The sequence below is a fragment of the Canis lupus genome, chromosome 2, assembly GCF_011100685.1.
Source record: "Canis lupus familiaris isolate Mischka breed German Shepherd chromosome 2, alternate assembly UU_Cfam_GSD_1.0, whole genome shotgun sequence".
Taxonomy (NCBI): domain Eukaryota; kingdom Metazoa; phylum Chordata; class Mammalia; order Carnivora; family Canidae; genus Canis; species Canis lupus.
In genome coordinates this window covers 13,872,367-13,894,380 of record NC_049223.1, presented here as the reverse complement: position 1 = coordinate 13,894,380, position 22,014 = coordinate 13,872,367, and the positions used below count along the sequence as shown (strand labels likewise).

At 42.2% G+C, this 22,014-nt stretch overlaps 1 protein-coding gene and 1 non-coding gene across 2 annotated transcripts in view; one reads left to right on the top strand and one right to left on the bottom strand.

Annotated features, from left to right (window-relative positions):
- The window catches only part of SVIL (supervillin), a 103,342-nt gene that overhangs the window by 54,680 nt on the left and 26,648 nt on the right, over positions 1–22,014 (top strand). Inside the window, 5 exon segments of the mRNA XM_038529910.1 lie at positions 12,645–12,792; positions 16,658–16,747; positions 16,838–16,924; positions 18,448–18,625; positions 20,870–21,042. Coding sequence (XP_038385838.1) covers positions 12,645–12,792; positions 16,658–16,747; positions 16,838–16,924; positions 18,448–18,625; positions 20,870–21,042 — 676 coding nt within the window.
- On the bottom strand, positions 6,485–6,589 carry LOC119870618. Its single transcript, XR_005356267.1, has one exon. It is a non-coding gene; the product is annotated as a U6 spliceosomal RNA (small nuclear RNA).

The window sequence follows — 22,014 nt, the reverse complement described above, 5'->3', positions numbered from 1 at the left end:
GGTTTAAAACCTTCCTAAACAAAGTCAGACATTACAGTGTTATTAAAACCTTTATAGTGAAAATATTTAATGGACCATGAGCAGTTTATAAGTTGCATATAAAATGTGGACTTGAATGTCCTCTGCTGAGATTTCAAACCGAAACATACAAAACGAGGGCATGCCTGTGATCAGTAATCATTTTCATAATCCTGAGCTGAGCATATTTTACAATGAACAGGAGTGCCTTTTGTTGAGAATGTATAGCAAAATATGTTACAAGTGTAAATAAAAGTAATACTTTATCGATACTGACAAGCATTTCATCTATGAAAGTATCGACAGGTTGTTAAATTACTAATGTAATGATGACCAGCTCTTGACCAGTCAGTGCACACTTTCAAAGTTGATGATGACTTTCCTATTGCTTGGCCCTACGATTGCAAATGCATGTGCTGGCTGGGGACAAGTGGGCCACCTGTCACACATCCACTGGCTAACTTCTAGGGTCAAAAGTCTTCAAGCAGAAATGAAAAAAAAAAAAAAAAAAACAACAACCAGAAAAATCCACCAGGATGATCACCTACACCTCTCTTAGCATCTGTGGAAGAGAGGAATTATGAATGTGGCCTTCATGCATTCAGAGACTTACATAAAAGGGAGGTGTCCGTATAGGATGGTGAGGTGGGAATTCTGACACCATTTTATATGGCACTTGTGTGTCCTCTTAGGTTAAATTGAAACAGCAATTTGAATTTTCTTTTTTGAGACATATATGCTATTAAAGATAATGACCAAAGACATTAAATTGCAGCCATTTGTAAAATTCTCCAATATAGCTGGATATTAAAAGCTTGTGTGCAAAATCAGGATTTCAAGAATGAGATCTTGAGGTGAAAAAAAACAAAAAAACAAAAAAAACCCCTGGTCCCTCAATTTATCCCTGTTGCCCACACACTTTATTTGAAAGAGTCTTGAAATCATTGGTTCAATGATGACTTTAACACTCACCTCTTGTTGGCCATTTTGGAAGATGCAAAGAACCCTGAGTTGCTGACAGTCCCATATGGTCAGGTGAAAATTCAGATACAGATGTCATGCACAAAGCCAGCTAGGTTCCTCAGGAACAGTGAATGGGATAGGCGCCTTATCCCTTAGGAGATGGGGTAGAGAGATCATTTGAGCTAGAGGATGAGATCTGAACTACCTCCCACTTGACTAAGGTTTTCAGAAGGCAGAAGGTGCACGGTGGTTACTGTAGTTGCCCATGGTGGGGGAAGCACTAGGACTCTAAGCCAGCCTGAGGCCTGAGTGTGAAGGTGTGTCTCTGGGCTACTGGACGCTGCAGAAGCCACAGCCACAGTGAACTTGCTCTTCCTCCTCCTCAGTGACCTACTTCACTCCGGCCTGAGACAGTAAGCTCTTTGAAGTTAAAATAAGCCAATCTATTTTAGGCTTTGTAGCAGACATTGGGAGATCTCAAGTTCTGTTGAGGTCAAGTGGTTTTCACATGGACCCTGATAAGCCCTTGGCTTCTTACTTCCCAAGGGCTGGCAGTGTATTTCAGTGACACCTTCACTAGGCTCAGATGTGAGGTGGCTGAAACCTAATCTGTCTTCAGACAGTCCCCCAACAGCCGAGGAGTGCTTGAGAGACGCCACTGCTTGCTGGGTGTCTGAGCGCTGCCCCAGAGAAAGACATTCATACCATGGGGTGCGTGCAGATGGGATCTTGCTGCATGGGCTGGATCTAGACTTGCCAGTGGAGAGCTCTGCTAAGGGGAGCAAGCTCTGGAACATTCCATGTTTTCCACCAATGGAAGAAGAGAGCTGGTTATGTAGTCAGGGCATCACTTCTGGCACAGTTTAATTCATTAAAGGCACATAATTGTGGTTGCCAAACATTTTCTGCTTGCCTTCATCCAGCTTTTGTGTGCTATAAGCCCAGCCCCATGAATTGCAGGCTGGAGAAATGCAGAGGAGGCAGGAAACAGAGACAGAATTCTAGATAAATCACGTCCGCAGCCCCTATGAAAATCCTTGCTATCCAATAAAAATAGAATGTGAGCAACATAAGTAATTTTAGATTGTCTAGTAGCCACATTAAAAACAAATGTTAGGGGATCCCTGGGTGGCTCAGTGGTTTAGCACCTGCCTTTGGCCCAGGGCATGATCCTGGAGTCCCGCGATCGAGGCGCGTGTCGGGCTCCTGGCATGCAGCCTGCTTCTCCCTCCTCCTGTGTCTCTGTCTCTCTCTCTCTCTCTCTATGTCTATCATAAATAAATAAATAATTTTTTTAAAAAAATCTTTAAAAAATAAAAATAAAAACAAATGTTAAATGATGCCTTGAAAATCTGTAAGTGTCCTGTTTATATCAAAGAGTTTGTCCCCAAACAGAACAAATTTGTGGTGCTCTAACTGGTGTCTCATTCTGGATCCTCCCTGGTAAGAAAATATCTTTTGTCCCAGGAATAGATTTGGGGAACTAACGTAGAACTTTCTTTTCCCTACAAAGACTAGTCGTGTCTCAAAGAATACCTTTTTTTAAAAAGATTTGTATTTATTCTTATTCATGAGACACACACAGAGAGAGGCAGAGACATAGGCAGAGGGAGAAACAGGCTCCCTGTGGGGCGCCTCATGCAGGACTCAATCTCAGGACCCCAGGATCACACCCCAAGTCCAAGGCAGATGTTCAACCACTGAGCCACCCAGGTGTCCCTCAAAGAATACCTAACTTAACAACAGTTCCCTGCTTTGCAAATTTATTCTCCCTGAATCAAAATCAATTATTTGGAACTTCTGAGTACAAACCATTTATGTAGCTGACTCTCTCATTCCCCACAATAACCAGTCTGGGTTCTTTCTTTCCTCTCTCCTCTCTCCCTCTCTCCCCCTCCCCTTGCCACTCTTCTTTTCTTCTCTCTCCTTTCTCCTGTTCTTGGTTTAGTCCAGGGCAGGGCTAACCTCACTGCAGCATTTTTGCTTCTCTAGCATATATAATTAGTTCCGAAGATGGGAAAGCCATGTGGTTTGTAGATTTGGCCGGGCCCGCGGTGTCTGGAATGTGTGCACTTGAGCATGATGTGAAGACCATTTCCTCCAGGCTAACTCATTCCATCCAAAGAGCAAGAAAAATGAAGCAAAGTTTCCAAGCCAGGAGTCGCTCTGTTTAAAACTCAATTGCATTTATTTATTTTTACCAAGTAATTACTTTACATTTCAACCTCATTTTGGCATGTTTGACATCAAGGCATGTAGTGACTCCCATACAGTTTAAGATCATCATCCAGCATACCAGACTTTCTCCAGGAAATAAAATCCCTTTACAGAGTTTGCCATTACAACCCAGCTCTGTGCCTGTGTCATGGATGTGGGTTTGATAGCCAGCTGTGCTCAGTGACATCAGGTCAGTGAATCAAGCTAAGACCTGTGATATCCGCAGAGCATGTTCTTGAAAATCCAACGAAGGCAAATCTGCCAGATTTACCTTCTAATTGTCTGCTGGCACTGACATTCCAAATCACAATTTAGGAGAAAGAAGTCCATTCAAAGAGCTAAGAGCCGAGGGAGAAAAAGACTGATGGTACGACCTCCAAATTCAAGATTATCGTCCCACTGATGGGATATGAGTTTACTTGGTGTTTGTGCCACCCAACCGTGTGAGCATGTGCATGCATCTGATTGAACCCAGGCACAAGATCCTTGAAAATGATTGTGACACTCTAACCCAACCCTATTCTTCCAGCACTCTGCAATATTTCCTATTTGTTTTAACCTGTAGGAAGAAGGAGGATTTGCAGATGATAGTGCCATTTCTAATCTGCTTTGGGTAAGCCTGACTCTAACATAGGTGTCCTCTAGATTACAGCCACACTTCTACCGAGCCATGTGTAATTCTCATCAGTGGTGGTTCCCTTTTAAGCTCTTGCTGTTTGGTTTCTTACCTGGAGGTCAGATGCCACCTCTACGCAGAGAAGAGAACTATCCTGCTTCTTTAATTTTTTTAAAATCATATAATGATGAACTTTAAAGACTTTAAATGAAAGATTTTATGTTGAATGCTGAAACTGTTGACAAAAGTCACGGTTCCCCTCTCTGTAACTGAATATCATAGAAATCGCAGTAATCTTGTCATTAACTCATGTAATTACCGCATAGAACTGACTCAGGTATATTTACTGTGCTTGTGTGGATTTCTGTTAGCACTCTAAGAAAACAAACAAATAGGAAGGACTGTCTCAAAAAGAGAACTGAAATTGCAATGAGAAAATTAACATTCTGGTTGAGAAATCCTGTATTTGTCTCTACTCCTCCCCACCCAGCTCTGATAAACCTTCTCTTTTCACCTCTAATCCTCTTGCTTTGCTCTATAGGAACCTGTATATGCTTCTACTTATTCTCCTGCTATACCTGCTGCCCATAAACACCTGTCTTTTGTATCTATTAATCAGGTGAGGAAATGCCTACACATTTTAAGCCTCATTGCAATTTCTGAGCAGTAGGGAAGAACTTGTTTCCTTTGGGGAAATAACTCCTTTGCTGCATTTCAATGTGTGTGTGTGTGTGTGTGTGTGTGTGTGATCGGTTTTTCATATATTTAGAGTCAGTCACACACATTCCATCCTTGGATCAGACTTTGAGGTAGACTTGATGGCATTAATTCACCTTGTAATCATGAGACTGGGTCTAGAGGAAAATTTCCCCCTTTAATGTCCAAGCTTTATATCCTAAGGGAAGTCGGAAGCCCAAGGATACACCAGAGTTCCTGCCCCCGCTCAGGGACAGTGCTATCTTGCTTAGCTCGATGAAGGAAGATGTGGTAGAGATAGATGGGTGTGGATTGGTTGGAGAGGAAGATACAGCAAGGAAGAGACCATTCAGACAGGAGCTTGCAGTGATTTTCTGGGATGAGAAACCACAGACCCCCTGCCCCTTAGTCTCTGTCTTCACTGTACCTCACCTGAACCCCAGCCCAGAAAGGGAGACCTGGCTTGGGCTGAATAATTCAGTTGGTGCATACATAATACATGATCATATTTATTTATTTATTTTTATTTATTTATTTTTTTAAACTATTTTATTTATTTATTATTTATTTATTATAGTCACAGACAGAGAGAGAGAGAGAGAGAGAGGCAGAGACACAGCAGAGGGAGAAGCAGGCTCCATGCACCGGGAGCCGGACGTGGGATTCGATCCTGGGTCTCCAGGATCACGCCCTGGGCCAAAGGCAGGCGCCAAACCGCTGCACCACCCAGGGATCCCCATGATCATATTTAAAGCTCAAAGTACCAGTGATTGTTTTTTACTCCCCTTGGAATGTCCCTGGTCTCAAAATAGCCATGAGAAGTGCCTATATCCAATTCATCATAAGTCCCAAATTCTAGCCTCCCTCCAGCTGAGGGACCTTAACCTAGTCATTTCCCTCTGAGCGCCTCTGTCTCCTCAGCAGAGCTGGGACTTTCTTACCTCCAAGGTGAGCTCTAACTAAAGATGTCATGACTATACTGTTCCTTTAGGACTAGGTGGTGACCAAACAAGTCTTTGAGTAAGAGGTACTGAGACCTCATTTCAAATATGAAATTGACAGAGTGCTGTCATAGAGAGCAGAGAGAGCACCCCCTCCTACTTCATCTATATCTTCACCGTGGAAACTCACTGCATTTCTCCCTAAGGCAGCCTCTCCCCTCACTCGCCTGGGGTCCTCTGAAGCCCAGCCCTACCCAGACAGCAGTAGCCACCCTCAAAAACAGGCTGAAATCTGGAGCGCACTTGCTATTCTATTGCCAAGGGGGTCGGGGTCGGGAGTGAATGGGTTGTTTCTTCTGAATAAGTCCTATTAAACTCGAAAACACAAGATCTATTATTGAAGTCTTTAAATAAAAATTATATTTATTATATAGATACACACACATATATACATACTTTTAATAAGCTTAATTTTTTTTTAAAGGAGTTTTCGATTCACAGCAAAATTGAGCCAAAAGTATAGAGATTTCCCATATACCTTCTGGCCCCCTCCCACACACATATTTAGCCTTCCCCTACTACCAACATCCCACACCAGAGTGGTCCATTTGTTAAACTTGTTGAACCTATATTGACACATCATCAGTGCCCAATGTCCATAGTTTATATTTGGGGTCACTCATGATGCACATTCTCCAGATTTTGACAAATGTGTAATGATATATATCCATCCTTATAGTATCATATAGACTAGTCTAACTGCCCTAAAAACCTATGCACCCCATCTATTTATACCTCCCTCCCTCCCTCTAATCCTTGGCAATTTCTTTACTGTTTCGATGGTTTTGTCTTTTCCAAAATGTCATATAGCTGGAATCCTGTAGCATGTACCCTTTTCAGATTGGCTTCTTTCACTGTGTCATACGTACTTAAGGATCCTCTTTGTCTTTTCATGACTTGACAGCTTCTTTCTTTTTAGTGCTGAATAATATTCTCTCTCCAGATTATATCAACCACAGTTTTTGTTTGTTTTAAAAATATGAAACACTTTATGAATTTGTGTGTCATTCTTGTGCAAGAGGCCATGCTAATCTCCGTATCATTCCAATTTTAGTATATGTGCTGCTGAAGCAAGCACGTACCACAGTTTATTTATCCATTTGCTTACTGAAGGGCATCTTGGTTGCTTCCAAGTTTTGGCAATTATAAATAAAGCTGCTAAAATATCCGTATGCAGGTTTTTGTGTATAAATTTTCAACTCATTTGGGTATCAAGGAGCATATGTTAAGAGTATGTGTAGTTTTGTCAGAAACTGCCAAACTGTCTTGCAAGGTGACTGTACCAAAGTGCATTCCCACCAGCAAAAAATAAGAGTGCCTGTTGCTGCACATCCTCACCAGCATTTGGTGTTGTCGGTGTTCTGGATTTTGGCTATTCTAATGGGTGTATGGTGGTACCTCATTGTTGTCTGAATTTGCAGTTCCCTAATGACAAGTGATATGGAACACCTGTTTATGTGCTTATTTGCCACACATATGTCTTCTCTGGTGAGATGTCTGTTCAGATCTTCATCCATTTTTTAATTGGTTGTTTTCTTATTGTTTTAAGAGTTCTTTGTACATTTTGGATAACATTTCTTTATCAGATGTGTCTTTTGCAAATATTTTCTCTCAGTCTGTGGCTTGACTGCTCATTCTCTTGACAGTGTGTTCATAGAGCAAAGGCTTTCCTATTTCAATGAATTTCAATTTATCATTTCTTTCTTTCATTAGTGATTTATCTAAAAAGTCATCACTGAATTCCGGGTAACCTAGGTTTCTCTTCTATGCTATCTGCTATAAACTTGTCATTTTATATTTGGATTTATGATCCACCTTGAGTTACTTTTTGTGAAAGGTGTAAAGTCTGTGTCTAGATTCTTTTTTTTTTTTTTTTCTTGGCCGTGGATATCTAGTTGTTCCAGCACAATCTGTTGAAAAGTCTGTGTTATGTTCATTGTATTGCCTTGGATCTTTCAAAGTTAGTTGAGTATATTTGTATGAGTATATTTCTGGGCTCCCAATTTTGTTCTCTTGATCTATTTATATGATTTTTCCACTAATACCACACTTTCTTGATTGTAGCTTGACAGTAGCTTCATAGTAAGTCTTCTAGTCGGATAGTGTCAGTCCTCCAACTTTGGTCTTCTCCTTCAATATTGTTTTGGCTATTCTAGGTCTTTTCCCCTCTCCATATAAACGTTAGAATCAGTTCATCAGTATCCACAAAGTAACTTGCTGAGATTTTAATTAAAATTTCACTAAGTCTGTAGATCACATTGGAAAGAACAGGCTTCTTGACAGTATTGCAGCTTCCAATCCATGAACATGGAATATCTCTTCACACATTTTTAAATTTAAAGAAAAATTTAAAGGTAGTTTATGATTAACTGCTTCAAAATTAAAGTAGCTTTAAAATTCTATATTTTTATATCTTGACAATTTTCCCAGATATTTTATGTACTAGCCTTTGTAGCACTAGCTCGTCAGTGTTCTCGGAGACTCCTTACCTCCTGCAGTCCTGGTATCCGTGTTCGCTAATGCAGAGGCTCAGGAAAGAAAACAGAGCATTACAACAGGACATATGTTCTGTTGAAATGGACTTTTTGTCTCTTTGTTGGGCTTTAACATGCATTTCCTTCTTCCCCATGTGCCTCATGACTCTTCCAGAGTAAGATTTCCCTGTATTCCCCTCCCTTCATCTTAATTGCTAGTAGATGGTGGCAGGACCAGATTATGGTTAGTTTGAGGGCTAAGCCTAGTTAAGATCTTTCTTCATGTTTTCTTCAGGCCATCTAAGGCTGTGTGCAGTGACAAGGGAGTGAAGTCACTGAAGGTTGGGGCAAAGCCACATTTCTTTAACAGTATACAGAATTCTAAATGGCAGTAGCATTTTTGAAAAGCAGAAATAAAGTGACTGACTTGTCACTTTATTTCTACTACTTAATCTATGCTCTTAAAATTCCTTTAGCTTAAGTAGACATGAATAAAATAAAAATTTTAAAGCCAGATCACAGTATTCTCTATCCATGAAGCTCTCCAGTTGTGGAAGAATTTTACCCTTAAATCTGTACTAATCCTAGTGAAGCATGTTAGATTTGCTCTATCTTCTCATGTCACCTCTCTGTGTCAGCAACATGTGGGAGGATTTGCAGTATGCATTCTCAGTGGGTAGACAGAAGCAAACCCATCAGTGACAATGCAGGAACCTGAAAACACTCTTGCGGATTGATCTGTGGCCTAACTTCATACTGTGTCTTACCAAGTCTCTCTCCATCCCTAAGACCTGCCTTTCTTCCCAGCTATTTCACTGCCTTATACACACACACATACATACACACACGCTTATTCCTTCCCCTTGCTGTCTCCATTTCTCTATACCACATTCATGGGATCAGCATTTGAAGCAGATGGGGTAGGACTTCTTCATTTCCTGTCCCAACTTCCTTACTATTCCAGTCAATCTTAAACATCATTAGCTAATGCTGGACAAGCCTGGAAAATGGCACTTATTATGATATATACTACATCCTTCTCTAAACAAGGAAAGAAAAACTAAGAAGGGAAAAACAAGACAATAATGATATTTAAAGCTAAAAAAAAAGTCAATGGGCAAACATGTGTATCTTGTTCTCACATTTTGAGTTCAGAAATTAAATAGCAGCTTGTGAGAAATTGTATTAATCTTTTCAGTGGATAAATAAGCTGCATATTTCTCACCCCAGTGTAGAGCCACCTGAAGTCAGATAAAGGAGTTAGAGGCCCTAAACCAAGTTCACTAAGTTGTCAAGTTAGGATAAAGAAGCAAAAACTTGCATGTTTGATATTATGCTTGAGAGGGGAGTAAAAAAATATTCCTTGACAAACATCTGGCAGACTACTGGAAGCTTTCAAGCCTGTAACAGCTGTATCATTCCTGGGCTCACAGCTTCAACGTCCTTGCAGGAGCTCCAGGGGAATCTGAGTGCTTTGGGAAATGGAGTTGTGGATTTAGGGATTCCATTTTTTTGATTCATGAACCACACCCCACCACCACACCCAGGACTTTGGAGATACATTACCAAGCTCACCAGAACTAGGGGTATCTGAGATTTTTGGAGAAGCAAGCTTCCTTGGCACTTTATCATGTTTTTATCAAAATATTTTAAGCTAAGTGCTGTATTGATTGGATTAAAATTCACTCCTGAAACTTCATTTTAGAAAGAAAATGTATTATCTTTTTTTGAATTTTGATGAGGTCTTCCTGGCAAGTCAACCTCAGAGTTTATTCAATAAGGGAATATGATTCAGAGAGTTACTTGGAATTAGGGTCATCTCACCAATCATGAGTGGGAAGGTAAAGTAAAAGGGTTTTTAACTTTGGAATAATATTTTAATTTGATAAAATTTAAAACTTATAAAAAAGGTGCCGTGATAGGGCTCTCTCATATACCCTTTACCAGAGCCACTGACCGTTGGCGTTCAGTGGCCACCCGGCTGCTGTCTCCTCTTCCCTCAACCCTGCCCCCTCCCCTGCTGCTCTCCCCCTCCCCACTCCTGTCTTATGTACATGTATATGATATGTAGAGTTGGGGCTCCCCTCTAACAGAACACCATAGGCTGAATGGCTTATAAACAACAGAAATTGGCTTCTCACAGTGCTGGAGGCTGAAAGTTCAAGACCAAGGCACCAGTAGATTCTGTGTCATGTGAGAGCCTGCTTGCTGTTTTTAGAGGACCATCTGTTTACCGCATCCTTACATGGTGCGAGGAGCAGGGGAGCTCTCTGGGGTGTCCTTTATGAGGGCGTTCCTCCTCTTTTAGGAGGGCTCCACCTTCCTGACTTAACACCTCCCAAAGGCCTCACCTCCTCATACATCACACTGGGGATTAAGTTTCAACATAATGAAATTTGGGGCCTGCAAACATTCAGTCTAGCTCACTTCCGTAAGCACGATACAGTCATCAAGATGAGGAAATGTAACATTGATGCAATGTCTCATGCACAGTCCATTTCCAGCTGTGTTAGTCCCCCTCCCCTCCCACAAGCTATGTCTCATTTAGCTCCCGCCCCACCCCATCTATGATTCAGGCCAGGGTTGGGCCTTGCCTTTAGTTGCCATGTCTCCTCAGGAAAAAAGGTTTTAACCTAATTTAAATTTTTTTAAAGATTTTATTTATTTATTCATAGAGACAGAGAGAGAGAGAGAGAGGCAGAGACACAGGCAGAGGGAGAAGCAGGCTCCACACAGGGAGCCTGACGTGGGACTCGATCCCCCATCTCCAGGATCACACCCCAGGCTGCAGGTGGCGCCAAACCGTTGTGCCACTGGGGCTGCCCCCTAATTTAAATTATTACCAAAGATCTCAAAATCTATTCTGGCTGCAATTACTCTGTAGAATTCTGTAAAAGATTCATGAACTAGATGATGGAGAAGTCCATGCTCATGGCTTAAAACACAAATGTGGTCAGGGCAGATGTGGGAAGGAGAGAAGGAGCTCTCTTCTGTATCACCCTCCATCATCCCAGTGCTTTCAGAAGATAAACTTTGCTTATCTCTACTTTCTTGCTGAATGGATCTAGAAGGTTTTTTTCTGTTGGTCAGTTACAGGAAGTCAATTGGATAGACAGTGGGGAGGAACAGAATCAGAGGTGCTTCCCTCAGGGTTCTCCTGAGTTTCTGACTGTTGTCAGTGGAAGGTCTATGATCACCTTGATCTCTATTGCTTCTTATCCAAAGAAAAACTGAACTAGGGAGGTGGAGCTGGGGCTCCTGCCAGAAGAGGTTAAGGCGAGCTCACCAGTAGTTTGAAAGCAAAGCCCCAGCAGGAATGGCCCACCTCATGTCTGAGAAAGGGCTCAGGTTAAAGCCAAAGCACAAAGCCAGGAGTCCACACCAGCTTCAGAGCCCCGGTCATCAGGGCAACCTTGGGGTGGACAGCCAAGCACATGAGGGAAGCTCCTTCTCCTCGGGGCAGAGGCTCTTCCTCTCTTCCTTCCTTACCACTCACTCCTGTGGCACCTGCCACTTGATAAATTTTAATTCTATCAAAATTAAAAATTATCAAAAAATGTAAAAACTCTTTTAATTTCTACCCTCATGATTTGTGCCTCATTTGACCCTAATTCCAAGTAATTCTGAGGGGGTTTGGTGATGAGAGGAGAGACAGAGCGGAAGAGGAGGGGAAGCAAATGCTGTCCTACCAGCATTTAGGACCTCCCGCCCCGGTGTCGTCCTGCCGCTGGTCATCCACACTGTGTTCCTGGCACACTGCTTTCTCTGCACTGGCCCTGAGTACCCCCAGCACTCAGTCCTCTGCCTCCTGCTCCTCCTACTCTCACTTAGCTCATCCCCTTTCCCAGTCCTGTCCACCTCCCCCCCTTCTCCCGGCCTCTCTCAGTCCCCTAAACCTCTTTCTCCCAAGTCAAATGAGTCCACCAAGGCCTTAGAAACTGAAGATGCAGGTATCTCTAGAACCCCAATTAGAAGCTTTCAAAAGCAGTCTTTAGGTGGCAATGTTATTCTGTATGTAGGTTATGTCTACAGCACAATTCATCCTCGGTGTCAGACCCACTGTGACCCAGAAGTCTCTTTTGGGGGCTGACCTGCTTCCAATGGCCCATGTCACAGAGCTGTGTAGGAGAAAGCGTGCGGAATTCCAGAAAACCTTCCTGTAGCGCACCTTTTTCCCACTCAGCTTTCTCTCTTTTATAATTCACCATGGTCCTCGTACACTGAAGTGGGTAATATTTTTCTGGATTGATCATATCTTTTTGTGAGAATATATGGATAAAATTTCCTAATCAAGGGGGTTTTTAGCTAGCTAGGTAAAACTGAGCAGCTTTAAAACTCATGGCATGGAGAGAGTCTCTAGTTTTGTTCATTATTTACAGGGTATCATTCGTTTGGGTGTCCTGGTATTCCAAACAAATGAGTGGGAACAAAATCAAAAGTCTTAACCTAAAGTTTCAGTGTTGTTGATGGTGATCTCTAGCCCAAGCTGGAAGTAAGGACGCCAAGCCTATTTCAGCTAGGGCAGTTACTGACACTTTGGGGACAATGTAGTGCTCCTGCCTGTTTGCCTGCTCTTCAGCTCACAAAATGCCACCTGCTGAAATTCACGTCTTTGTCCTTTCCCTGTCCCATTTTGTTCCTGGTACACCTTATAAACAGCGGGTCACAGAAAGTCGAGAGAGCCAGATGACTATCGAAGAGAGGAAGCATCTCATCACTGTGAGAGAAGAAGCTTGGAAGACAAAAGGCAAAGGAGCGGCCAACGACTCCACCCAGTTTACGGTGGCTGGCAGAATGGTGAAGAAAGGTCAGCAGTGTACATGGGGAGGTGGGCATACCTGTGTGTGCAGGTGTGCATGCCTGTGTACATGGGGAGGTGGGCATACCTGTGTGTGCAGGTGTGCATGCGGGGGGAGGGGCGGGGCACACTCTATTGCCCACAGACGAGAGGGTGGCGTGTGACAATAACCCAGTAAAATAAATCAAGCCATGGTCTTGTTTTAGTTTTTACTTTTTTTTTTTTTAAGATTTATTTATTTAGTTGAGAGAGACAGGCAGAGGGAGAAGCAGGCTCCATGCAGGGAGCCCGATGTGGGACTCAATCCCGGGTCTCCAGGATCACGCCCTGGGCTGAAGACAGCACTAAACCGCTGAGCCACCCGGGCATACCTAGTTTTTACTCTTAATTGAAGTCGTGTAAACCTTTTTTGGGGTAGGTTTTGTGAGTTATTCCTACTGAAAACTTTTTCTTCCTAGATAGTGTCCTCTTCATGTAAGAAGCAAAATACAATTAGTCACATTTCAAAATTCAGCCATTTGGAATTTGAGTACAGATTTCAAAAGCAATTGCAAGTCTTCTAACAAATCTTAGTCCTTTCCCATAATTGCTTTTAGATTATTTTCATTTTCTTGACATCTGGCAATCAGCTAGCCCAAATAAGCCTTTGTCAATAAAAAAAGAGTTTATGTCTTCTCTTTTTTAGAGTAATTCCTAGGTCCCTTTCCATCAAACTAGAATTCTCTGGCTTTCAAAGCCCTATTTCCAGATAGGTCTTAATATATGCCTACAAGATACATCTATTAAGAATGATGTATGTCATTCTGAGGAAGTGGGTTTCCCTGCAGACGGTCATTTCTTTGCCACTGAGCTCTTAGCACTGATTTGTAGCCAGTATTGAAAGATTTAGAAATTGACTAACACCTCACATGGTCAGTGAAGTCACTTTATGGTCAGTAAAGCTGTGAGGCTTCATATCTGGCAGGAAATGGTTAAAATCTGGGGTCCCTTCATCACTTATATGCATTTACCTTCATTTTCTAAGGTCTTATTTTAAAAATAACTTCCTGACTTAGTGATAAAAGTGCTCACACATACTTAGAGCTAACGTACATTGTCATCAGCTTTCTCAATTCATACTTCCCTGGAAACCTTTTGGGATCCTCACTTATAAATAGTGCCTAACTCATTATAGGCTCATAATAAATATTTGCCGAAGAAAAGGAGGAGAAACCCTGGATTATGATTAACTCAAATCTTGGTGGAAGAAAGCAGAGGATAATTTGCTTCTGCCTAATAAGGTGGTATTTGCAGAGTTTCTTCATCGGATCACAGACCTCTATACTTGTGTTAAACTACTTTGGCCTGAGCCCCATCCCTGTGTTAACAAAAGCAGACCCAGAGGTCCATGCTGGTTAAGAACTCAAGCGGGAGCTTGAACCAGAGTCCATGTCTTCCAACTTTTAGCCTGGGCCTTTATCCTGATAACCTTTTACTTTGGTTTCTTTCTTCCTCTACCATCTTAAAAATAACCATTTATTTGTAAGCAGGCCCTTATTACCAAACACGCTGTCCCTGTCCACAGTGATGTCAGAAGTGGATTTGCTCTTCTGCCAGTTTGGAGAGCAAGGTTAGAGAAATTCTTATCCCTTTAGGGCAGGAGTTGGCTTTTACATTTCTTGAATAGATCCAGGATCTTCATTTAACAGGTGCTGTTATGGCTTGCTCAGGAAGTAATTTTCTTCTACTTTTAATCTCATGAAAAAGCTGCATCCTGTTTCTCTAATACTTTTTACCACCTGCTGAGCTACATGTTTCACTTGAATCACCAGTTCTTTCTGATTTGCAGTAATAGGGCATCCAGTGTGCTGTACTCACACACAGCAGAGTAAAATAACCCCTCTGCTACAGCCACAGACTTTGCGAACAGCCCATCAGGTTGCGACATATCGACGAGTTGGCAAGAAGTGTGCTATATACCCTGATTTTTTTTTAAACATTTTATTTATTTATTCATGAGAGACACAGAGAGAGGGGCAGAGACACAGGCAGAGTGAGAAGCAGGCTCCATGCAGGGAACCCGATGTGGGACTTGATCCCAGAACCCCAGGATTACTACCTGAGCCAAAGGCAGATGCTCAACCGCTGAGCCACCCAGGTGCCCCTCTACCCCAGTTTTCATTCCTTCACTCCAGAAGACTGTTCTCCATGAGCCTCATTAAGACTTTTTGATATCCCTAGACTGTACCTGACAATTAGTATTCTACAAGGTTCCCGTGGTATCCTATGATTATCTTTAAAGGAAAGTTTTCAAAATATGCCTTTGAATGAGAGAGCTATGAAAATGTTTCTAAAAAGAGTAGGTGACTGGTTACTGCATGTAGCATATACTGAAAAGAGGTATGGAGAATGCTTTGTTCAACAGTGTCGTGTAATTAAAATTTATATGCCCTCATCCATTAGGGAAAAACCCTTGTCTGGAGTTGGGAAAGAGATGTCCCACCGTGGGAGCCCTGGCGCAGGCAGGAAGTGCCCCAATGGTCAAGGGGGCCAGATTTCCAGAGTTGGGCCTGTTTATTAGCTTCAGAGTTAATGACCTCAGTGCTTTTGAACTCTTATGCTGTCTCTTGTGCATCCTTTTAGTAGGTGATGATTTACCACACTTGTACTGCCTGTGATACCAAATTTTACTTTATTATCTTTCAAGAAAGTTTGCTTTCTCACTGATACAAACCTTTTGCGAGTTTGGTCATTGAAATACATATTTTAATTTTTATAGACATCATCAAGCAAATATATGTACATCTTAAGAAATACTTCTAGAATAACATCTAACGCTGAAGTTTCAAACCACATTTCAATATTTTTCTTTAAAAATATTATGCTATTACACATCCTTCTCCCACTAATAGGAGGGAGCAGAGCAATTCATTCATTTATTTTTCCTAATAACTGATAGTTACATATTCTCTAGATGATGCTTAAAGGGGCAATGTCATCTATTTCACATTTATTACAAATGAATACAAAGAACATTAACGTCTCATTTTGTTCTTTGTAAACACACTAGTTACTTTCCTTTGCAAGCCCTTCTACTTAGGTGAGGGGAAAAGTACTCATCTTTATCTTTATTAAGGTTTCTTGTACCAACCAGATACCCTCTCTGTGCTGGGATCCTTTTCTTTCATATGTCCTTAGAAGATTCCCCACTCTGCTTCTTCATGGATACATGTGAAAGCATGTTGCCAATTCCCAGCCACACCTAAGATGATACTGACCCTTCAGCAATCATAAATCACTTTACATATATCTACTTCTTTGTCTTTTTTCTAAAAGATTAGCCCTCCTTGAGTTATTGCTCAATAAAATCACACTCAGAGTGGTGCCCCCAAAGGCCAGACTGCCCCAACTTCATCTCAGCCTGCCGAGAAGTCCAGTGCCAGGCATCACCTGCCAGCTAGTGTGACATGATCCATTCTCCTCCTCCTCCGTGGGATGTGGTGCAAATATACTTTTTCTTGAACTACTTCCACCACCCTGAAGGGCCTTCAGGGCTCCCAACTCCCATCTGCTCAAGTACATTCTGATGCTTCACGTGCTCTTCTATTCCATTTACATGTTATGGGCATGTTCTCTCACCTGTCTTCATTGTTCATTTTGGAATGACAGCTTCTCCACTCCTGTAGTCCTTACAAACTATAACACTATACTTACATTTGCAATTGTCCTACATAGTCATGATATCTGCAAATGTATGTATGTGTGCAAATGCATGCATGTGTGTAAATTCTGTAAGTTGTAAAATCTACATTGGAACTAATGGAGATCCACCAGGGTCCTGGAAATTTCCAGGAAAGATCCTGAGATACTAAATAGCTTCTTTGACGTTTTGCAGGTTTGGCATCACCCACCGCCATAACTCCAGTAGCGTCTCCTATTTGCAGTAAAACGAGGGGCACCACACCTGTTTCTAAACCTTTGGAAGGTAAGTCATCAAGGCACTTGATACGCCAATGGGTCTGAGACCAGAAGAGTCCCCATGGCACTCTCTCATGGATGATTTCTGCCTGCCTAGATATTGAAGCCAGACCAGACATGCAGTTGGAATCGGACCTGAAGTTGGACAGGCTGGAAACCTTTCTAAGAAGGCTGAATAACAAAGGTACATGTCAGAAGCCAGAGAGAAGCTTTGGTTTTTGTGCTTGTAGCACACTGGGATTCATATTTCAATGAGTAGCTAAGGAAACCTAAAAAAATAAAAAGCAAAACCGTGCTTCTCTCTCAAAATCTCTAAATCACAATTCTGATTGCTTTTCCTCCTAAGTTAAATTGTCTTCTTTCTATTTGACTTCACTGATTCATAGTGAAAGCATTATCTTTATTATCGTTTTAAAAGGGAAGTCAGGAATGATTGGATTACCTAGGTCTGAATCACTCCATCCTGTACTCGATTGGGGACCTCCAGGAAGATTAATTCCTGAGTGTCAGTCCTTGGGATGTCACCTAATCAGGACTGGGAACACAGTAATTTTGCTTTTATACTTGAAAGCAGATATTACACAAAATCGACATGATCTTGGGCCTGATGAAATTTAAATCGTATATGTCAGTTTCTAGTAAAGTAGCAGATGACCTATCATAAATGATTTCTGAATAAATGTTGAAATTCTTGTTTTAGTACAAAAGTCTATGAAGTATACAAAGTTAAAGGAATAATATTCAGAACTAGTGTCATCTCTTAATAAACATGTACAGTATTTGAGCGGTGCCTGGGTGGCTCAGTCAGTTGAGCCACCAAATCCTAATTGCGGCTCAGGTCATCGTCTCAGGGTTGTGAGATCAAGCCCCACATCGGGCTCTGTTCTGGGCGCAGAGTCTGCTTGAGGATGCTCTCCCTCTCCTTCTGCCCCTTTCCTCACTTGTGCTCTCTCTGTGTCTCTCTAAAGATAAATAAATCTTTAAAAAAATATGCCCAGTACTTGAAACTGAATACTAAGCACTGAGAGTCGCTACTGTTGACAATGACTTCCCAATAGGTCAGAAATCATATAGACAACCACTTTATACCAGAAACATGAAAGTTTAATGTAATAACTAAACTGACAAGGCAAGGAATTCAAACAATTCAAAGCTTATTACATAGATGTTATGGTGATCTAGCTCAGGGGGTCAGTAAACTAATCCAGCTCTCCACCTGTTTTTTGTTAATGAAGTTGTTTTGGAACAGAATCAAGCTCATTTGTTAGTGAATTGTGAAGAGTCCGTTTGCACTGCAGCAGAGTTGACGGCTTGCAACACAGGCCATAGAGCTTCCCTTGCACAGCCTCAAATGTTTACTATGTGACCCTTTCCAGAAAAAGTTCTTGCCAATTCCTGATCTGGAATGAGGCTGAGGCCATTTTTTCCTGCAGTAGCAAAAGGAACAAGTTCAGAAATACTCAGTGGGCTTGCAGTGCCTCCTCTCCTACCACTTGCATGGTGCAAGCTTCAGATGGGGATGGGCAGTCCTTTCGTGAAAAGTCAAGTAAGGCCCAGGAAGCATCCACAGAACCCTGGGTGTCACTATCATGCTCTCTCCACTCCTGGAACAGAGCGGGGAAGTAATTTTGAAGCTATTGTGACGCATATTTGGGGTAGTGTTTTGACACAGATCTAATGTCGTGTATTTGCTCCGTCTGTTTGTAGTTGGTGGGATGCAGGAGACTGTACTCACTGTCACCGGTAAATCTGTTAAAGAGGTGATGAAGTTGGATGATGACGAGACCTTTGCCAGATTTTACCGCAGCATGGATTATACTGTGCCACGAAGCCCCGTGGAGCTAGACGAAGATTTCGATGTCATTTTCGATCCTTATGCCCCTAAGTGAGTTATTTTGGTTTCTGTCTTTCACCCACTGAGAAGGGCTGATTCCTCCATCAGCCTTCATGTAGTCCTTCCACAGGGATTCTCTCACCACCACCTCTTTCTGCCATAGAACTTCATTATGCTGTCATGATTATTCTTTAGAGCCAGACAATGTGATGCTGTGGGGTAGATAAAACACTCGCGCTCCAGAACAGATGTGCAAACATCCACGGATGTTTGTCCTGGCCCATAAAAGTAATGCCACTGAATTTTTTCACATAATTGAATATCGTTTTGCAGATTTTTAGATGAACATAAGTTTAGCCAGAGGTCTCTGTACTGTCTCTCATTTGTCATATTGAACTCTTACTCATAACTTTGAAAAATATTTGGATCACATGGGCTCAGACTCATACAACTAGCTAGACGATCAATAAAGCAAATAAAGCATATTGCTTAACTTGCAATAATTTATGAAATTAATAGATCTGAGAGTCTTCTCAGTGATGACCAAGGGCCTCTCTTCACAGAGGATCATGACTGAGCCATCTAAGGAAAGCAGTCATGGTTTTAGGATTCTTTCAGTTGCAGGGGCCAGAAAAAAATCTAAGTCAAACTGACTTGTGCAAAAGAAAGTTGTGGACGGATTTATAGGTTCACTCCCTGAGCAGTGCAGGTGTGAACTAGGTTCCAGAGGCTCCTCAGAGTGATGTATTTCTCTTGCCTGTTTTCCTTTGGGCTGCTTTGCTCCAGCCAAGCCCATGTGGTGGAAGCTGGCCATCCCAGCTGTGGATTTGTCGGCTCCCTACTTGGCCACTCCAGCACAGGCAGCTTCTCTTCTCAGCAGTGTCTTCCAGCACAAGTTCCAGGCTTGATTTTCTACAGTCTGAGTCCAGCCCAAAGGCAATCATTTGTAGCCAGAGGGATAGGAGATGACGATTGGCCAGAGTTGGTCCCAGGATGCCCTTCAGAGCCAGAGCCCATGTCAAGGTTTCCTTAGCAGAAGCCAGGAAGAGTAGACACTGGGCAGGCTAAGCCCATAGCTACCTACCACATTTGTCTATTCCCCACAAATTTATTCCAAGTGACCATCTCTCCAAGAAGACCATGTGGTCATCATGCTTTTTTCTGTAAGCTGCTCCAAATAAATTTCTTGCTTTTTTTTTTTCAGTTTTTCTCAATTTTTTATCTTAAAACATGAACAGTTTGTCATTTCCCACCTTTAAATGATATTTAGCATATTTGCTTACACAGTTATTTAACTATTTCTCATCTTCTCCAAATGTCATTGCTTGAATCATTATGTATTTAAGCATATCTCTGTTTATATGCACCCTCTCACACAGAGGACAGTCTGATATATAATAGCACAGAAGCTGTGCAGTTGGAAATTGAGAGTAGCAGTGGAGTCTGTCAGGAAACCCTGTGACTGGATCACCCACCTCCCCATGTCTGGTCTGCCCCAGAGAGTTGTGTGAGTGTATGGCAGTCATAGCTGGCCTCTTAGACCTGTTTAATTTCCATATATTCTTCAAAGCCATGGTTACTTTTCAGAAAAGCGCAAAGGGTTAAGAGGGGGCTTGCTGTGAGGGAGTTCGTAAGGAAACTGAAAAAATGTGTAAAAAAATTTAGGGGCACCTGGGTGGCTCAGTCCAGGAAGCATCTGCCTTCAGCTCAGGTCATGATCTCAGGGTCCTGGGATGAAGCCCTGAGTCAGTCTTCCTGCTCAATGGGGAGTCTGCTTCTCCCTCTCTAACCCTCCCCCTGTTCATGCTCTCTCTCTCTCTCACTTTCTCAAATAAATAAATAAATAAATAAGTAAATAAATGAATGAATGAATGAAAGTTTAGTCTAGAGGAAAAAGAAATCAAGAAGCAACGACTGGCTGTAAATTCTTGTAGGGCTCTCCAGGGACAGAAGAAGTAGACGTATATAATATTCCAACAGGAAAAGTAGGAAGAGTCCATGGGTGCGGAAGAACTACTTGCCTTTCAGAGCTATCTCATAGTGGAAAGAGCTGCCAGAGGAGCCTCCAGGCAGAGACCACACAGTGTGGCATCAGAGGAGCCTCTGGGATCTCGGACTAAAGGGGGCCTGAATCCCCCAGCTCCGAGATTCTGTGTCTCCTTGTCAGGGAATGGTGGGCAGGAGGAGGGGTTGTTAAGACTTGCGACAAAATCAGGAAATAAAATCAGAGACCCCCAAAGAGACCAGGCACGGGTGATATACAGACCGAGGCCTCAGCTCCGCTCTGTTCTGCAGGTTGACCTCCTCTGTGGCCGAGCACAAGCGCGCAGTTAGGCCCAAGCGCCGGGTTCAGGCTTCCAGAAACCCCTTGAAAATGCTGGCAGCCAGAGAAGATCTCCTTCAGGAGTACACGGAGCAGAGACTAAACATTGCCTTCATGGAGTCAAAGCGGATGAAAGTAGAAAAGAGTAAGTACGTGGAACTGCCACCCCACCTCTGTGCCTGCCAACTGGTGGTGAGGCGATTTTAATCTTGCTCTACCTTGCTATCACCAATCAGGTGCTCAGAAAACACCCATCAAATAAAAATGAGTACATTTGCACACACACGTGCACACTTGCCTGGAATGGAAAAGCTTTTCACAGAGATTCTTAATAGTGTTGGAGCATCTCTTGGTTAATTTAAATTATCCTGTTTTGCCGAGTTTTCTTTCAAGAGATTGGAGGAGAAGGATGTCCCTGGGCTTTGTAATTCAGCCCATATTCAGCTCTGTGGAGCCCAAACACAGTAATTCCCCACTTTTGTTCGAGAGCAAGTCATTTGATCTCTCATGAGAAAATGTCCCAAATTACTGCTTTTCCTAATCCTAGATTTTCATGTTATTAATTCATGCCTAAACCAATGCTTACCAAATTGCTTTTGACAGGAGCCTCGGAACTGGGGATATGGATTGGGTAGCACAGGGGCCTTGGAGTAGAGTGGTGAATAGGAGCAAGGAGGTAGCTGAGTTGCTCTGCTCTCCTCAGCCTGATAAGGTGGGGTCCCTCATTCTGAAACAGTGGTTTTCTTGGTGGAGCTAATGGTACACACCATCTTGCTAGTTTGAATATTCTTGCTGTAATTTGTATTTTCCTCTAGCAATCATAAACCGATGTGCTTAGAGTTTTCTTAGAAATATGTGTTTATATGAAGTGGTTGAGTCTTTTCATTGTAACCGATTGACTAAGAAAAGATATTTCAAAACCACTATGCCATACAAATTGTCAAGCAGCGTAAGACCCTAATCCCAGCAAAATAATTTTCTGAATTTCTCTCTAGCACAGACATTTTTTAAAGCAATCAGTGAAGAAGTAAAGGCTTATTGGTACTTTTACCTCCTCTACCTCCACTTTTGGGGTTTTGGGGGTGGCTCTGTGATGATTGACAAGTACACACTTGTC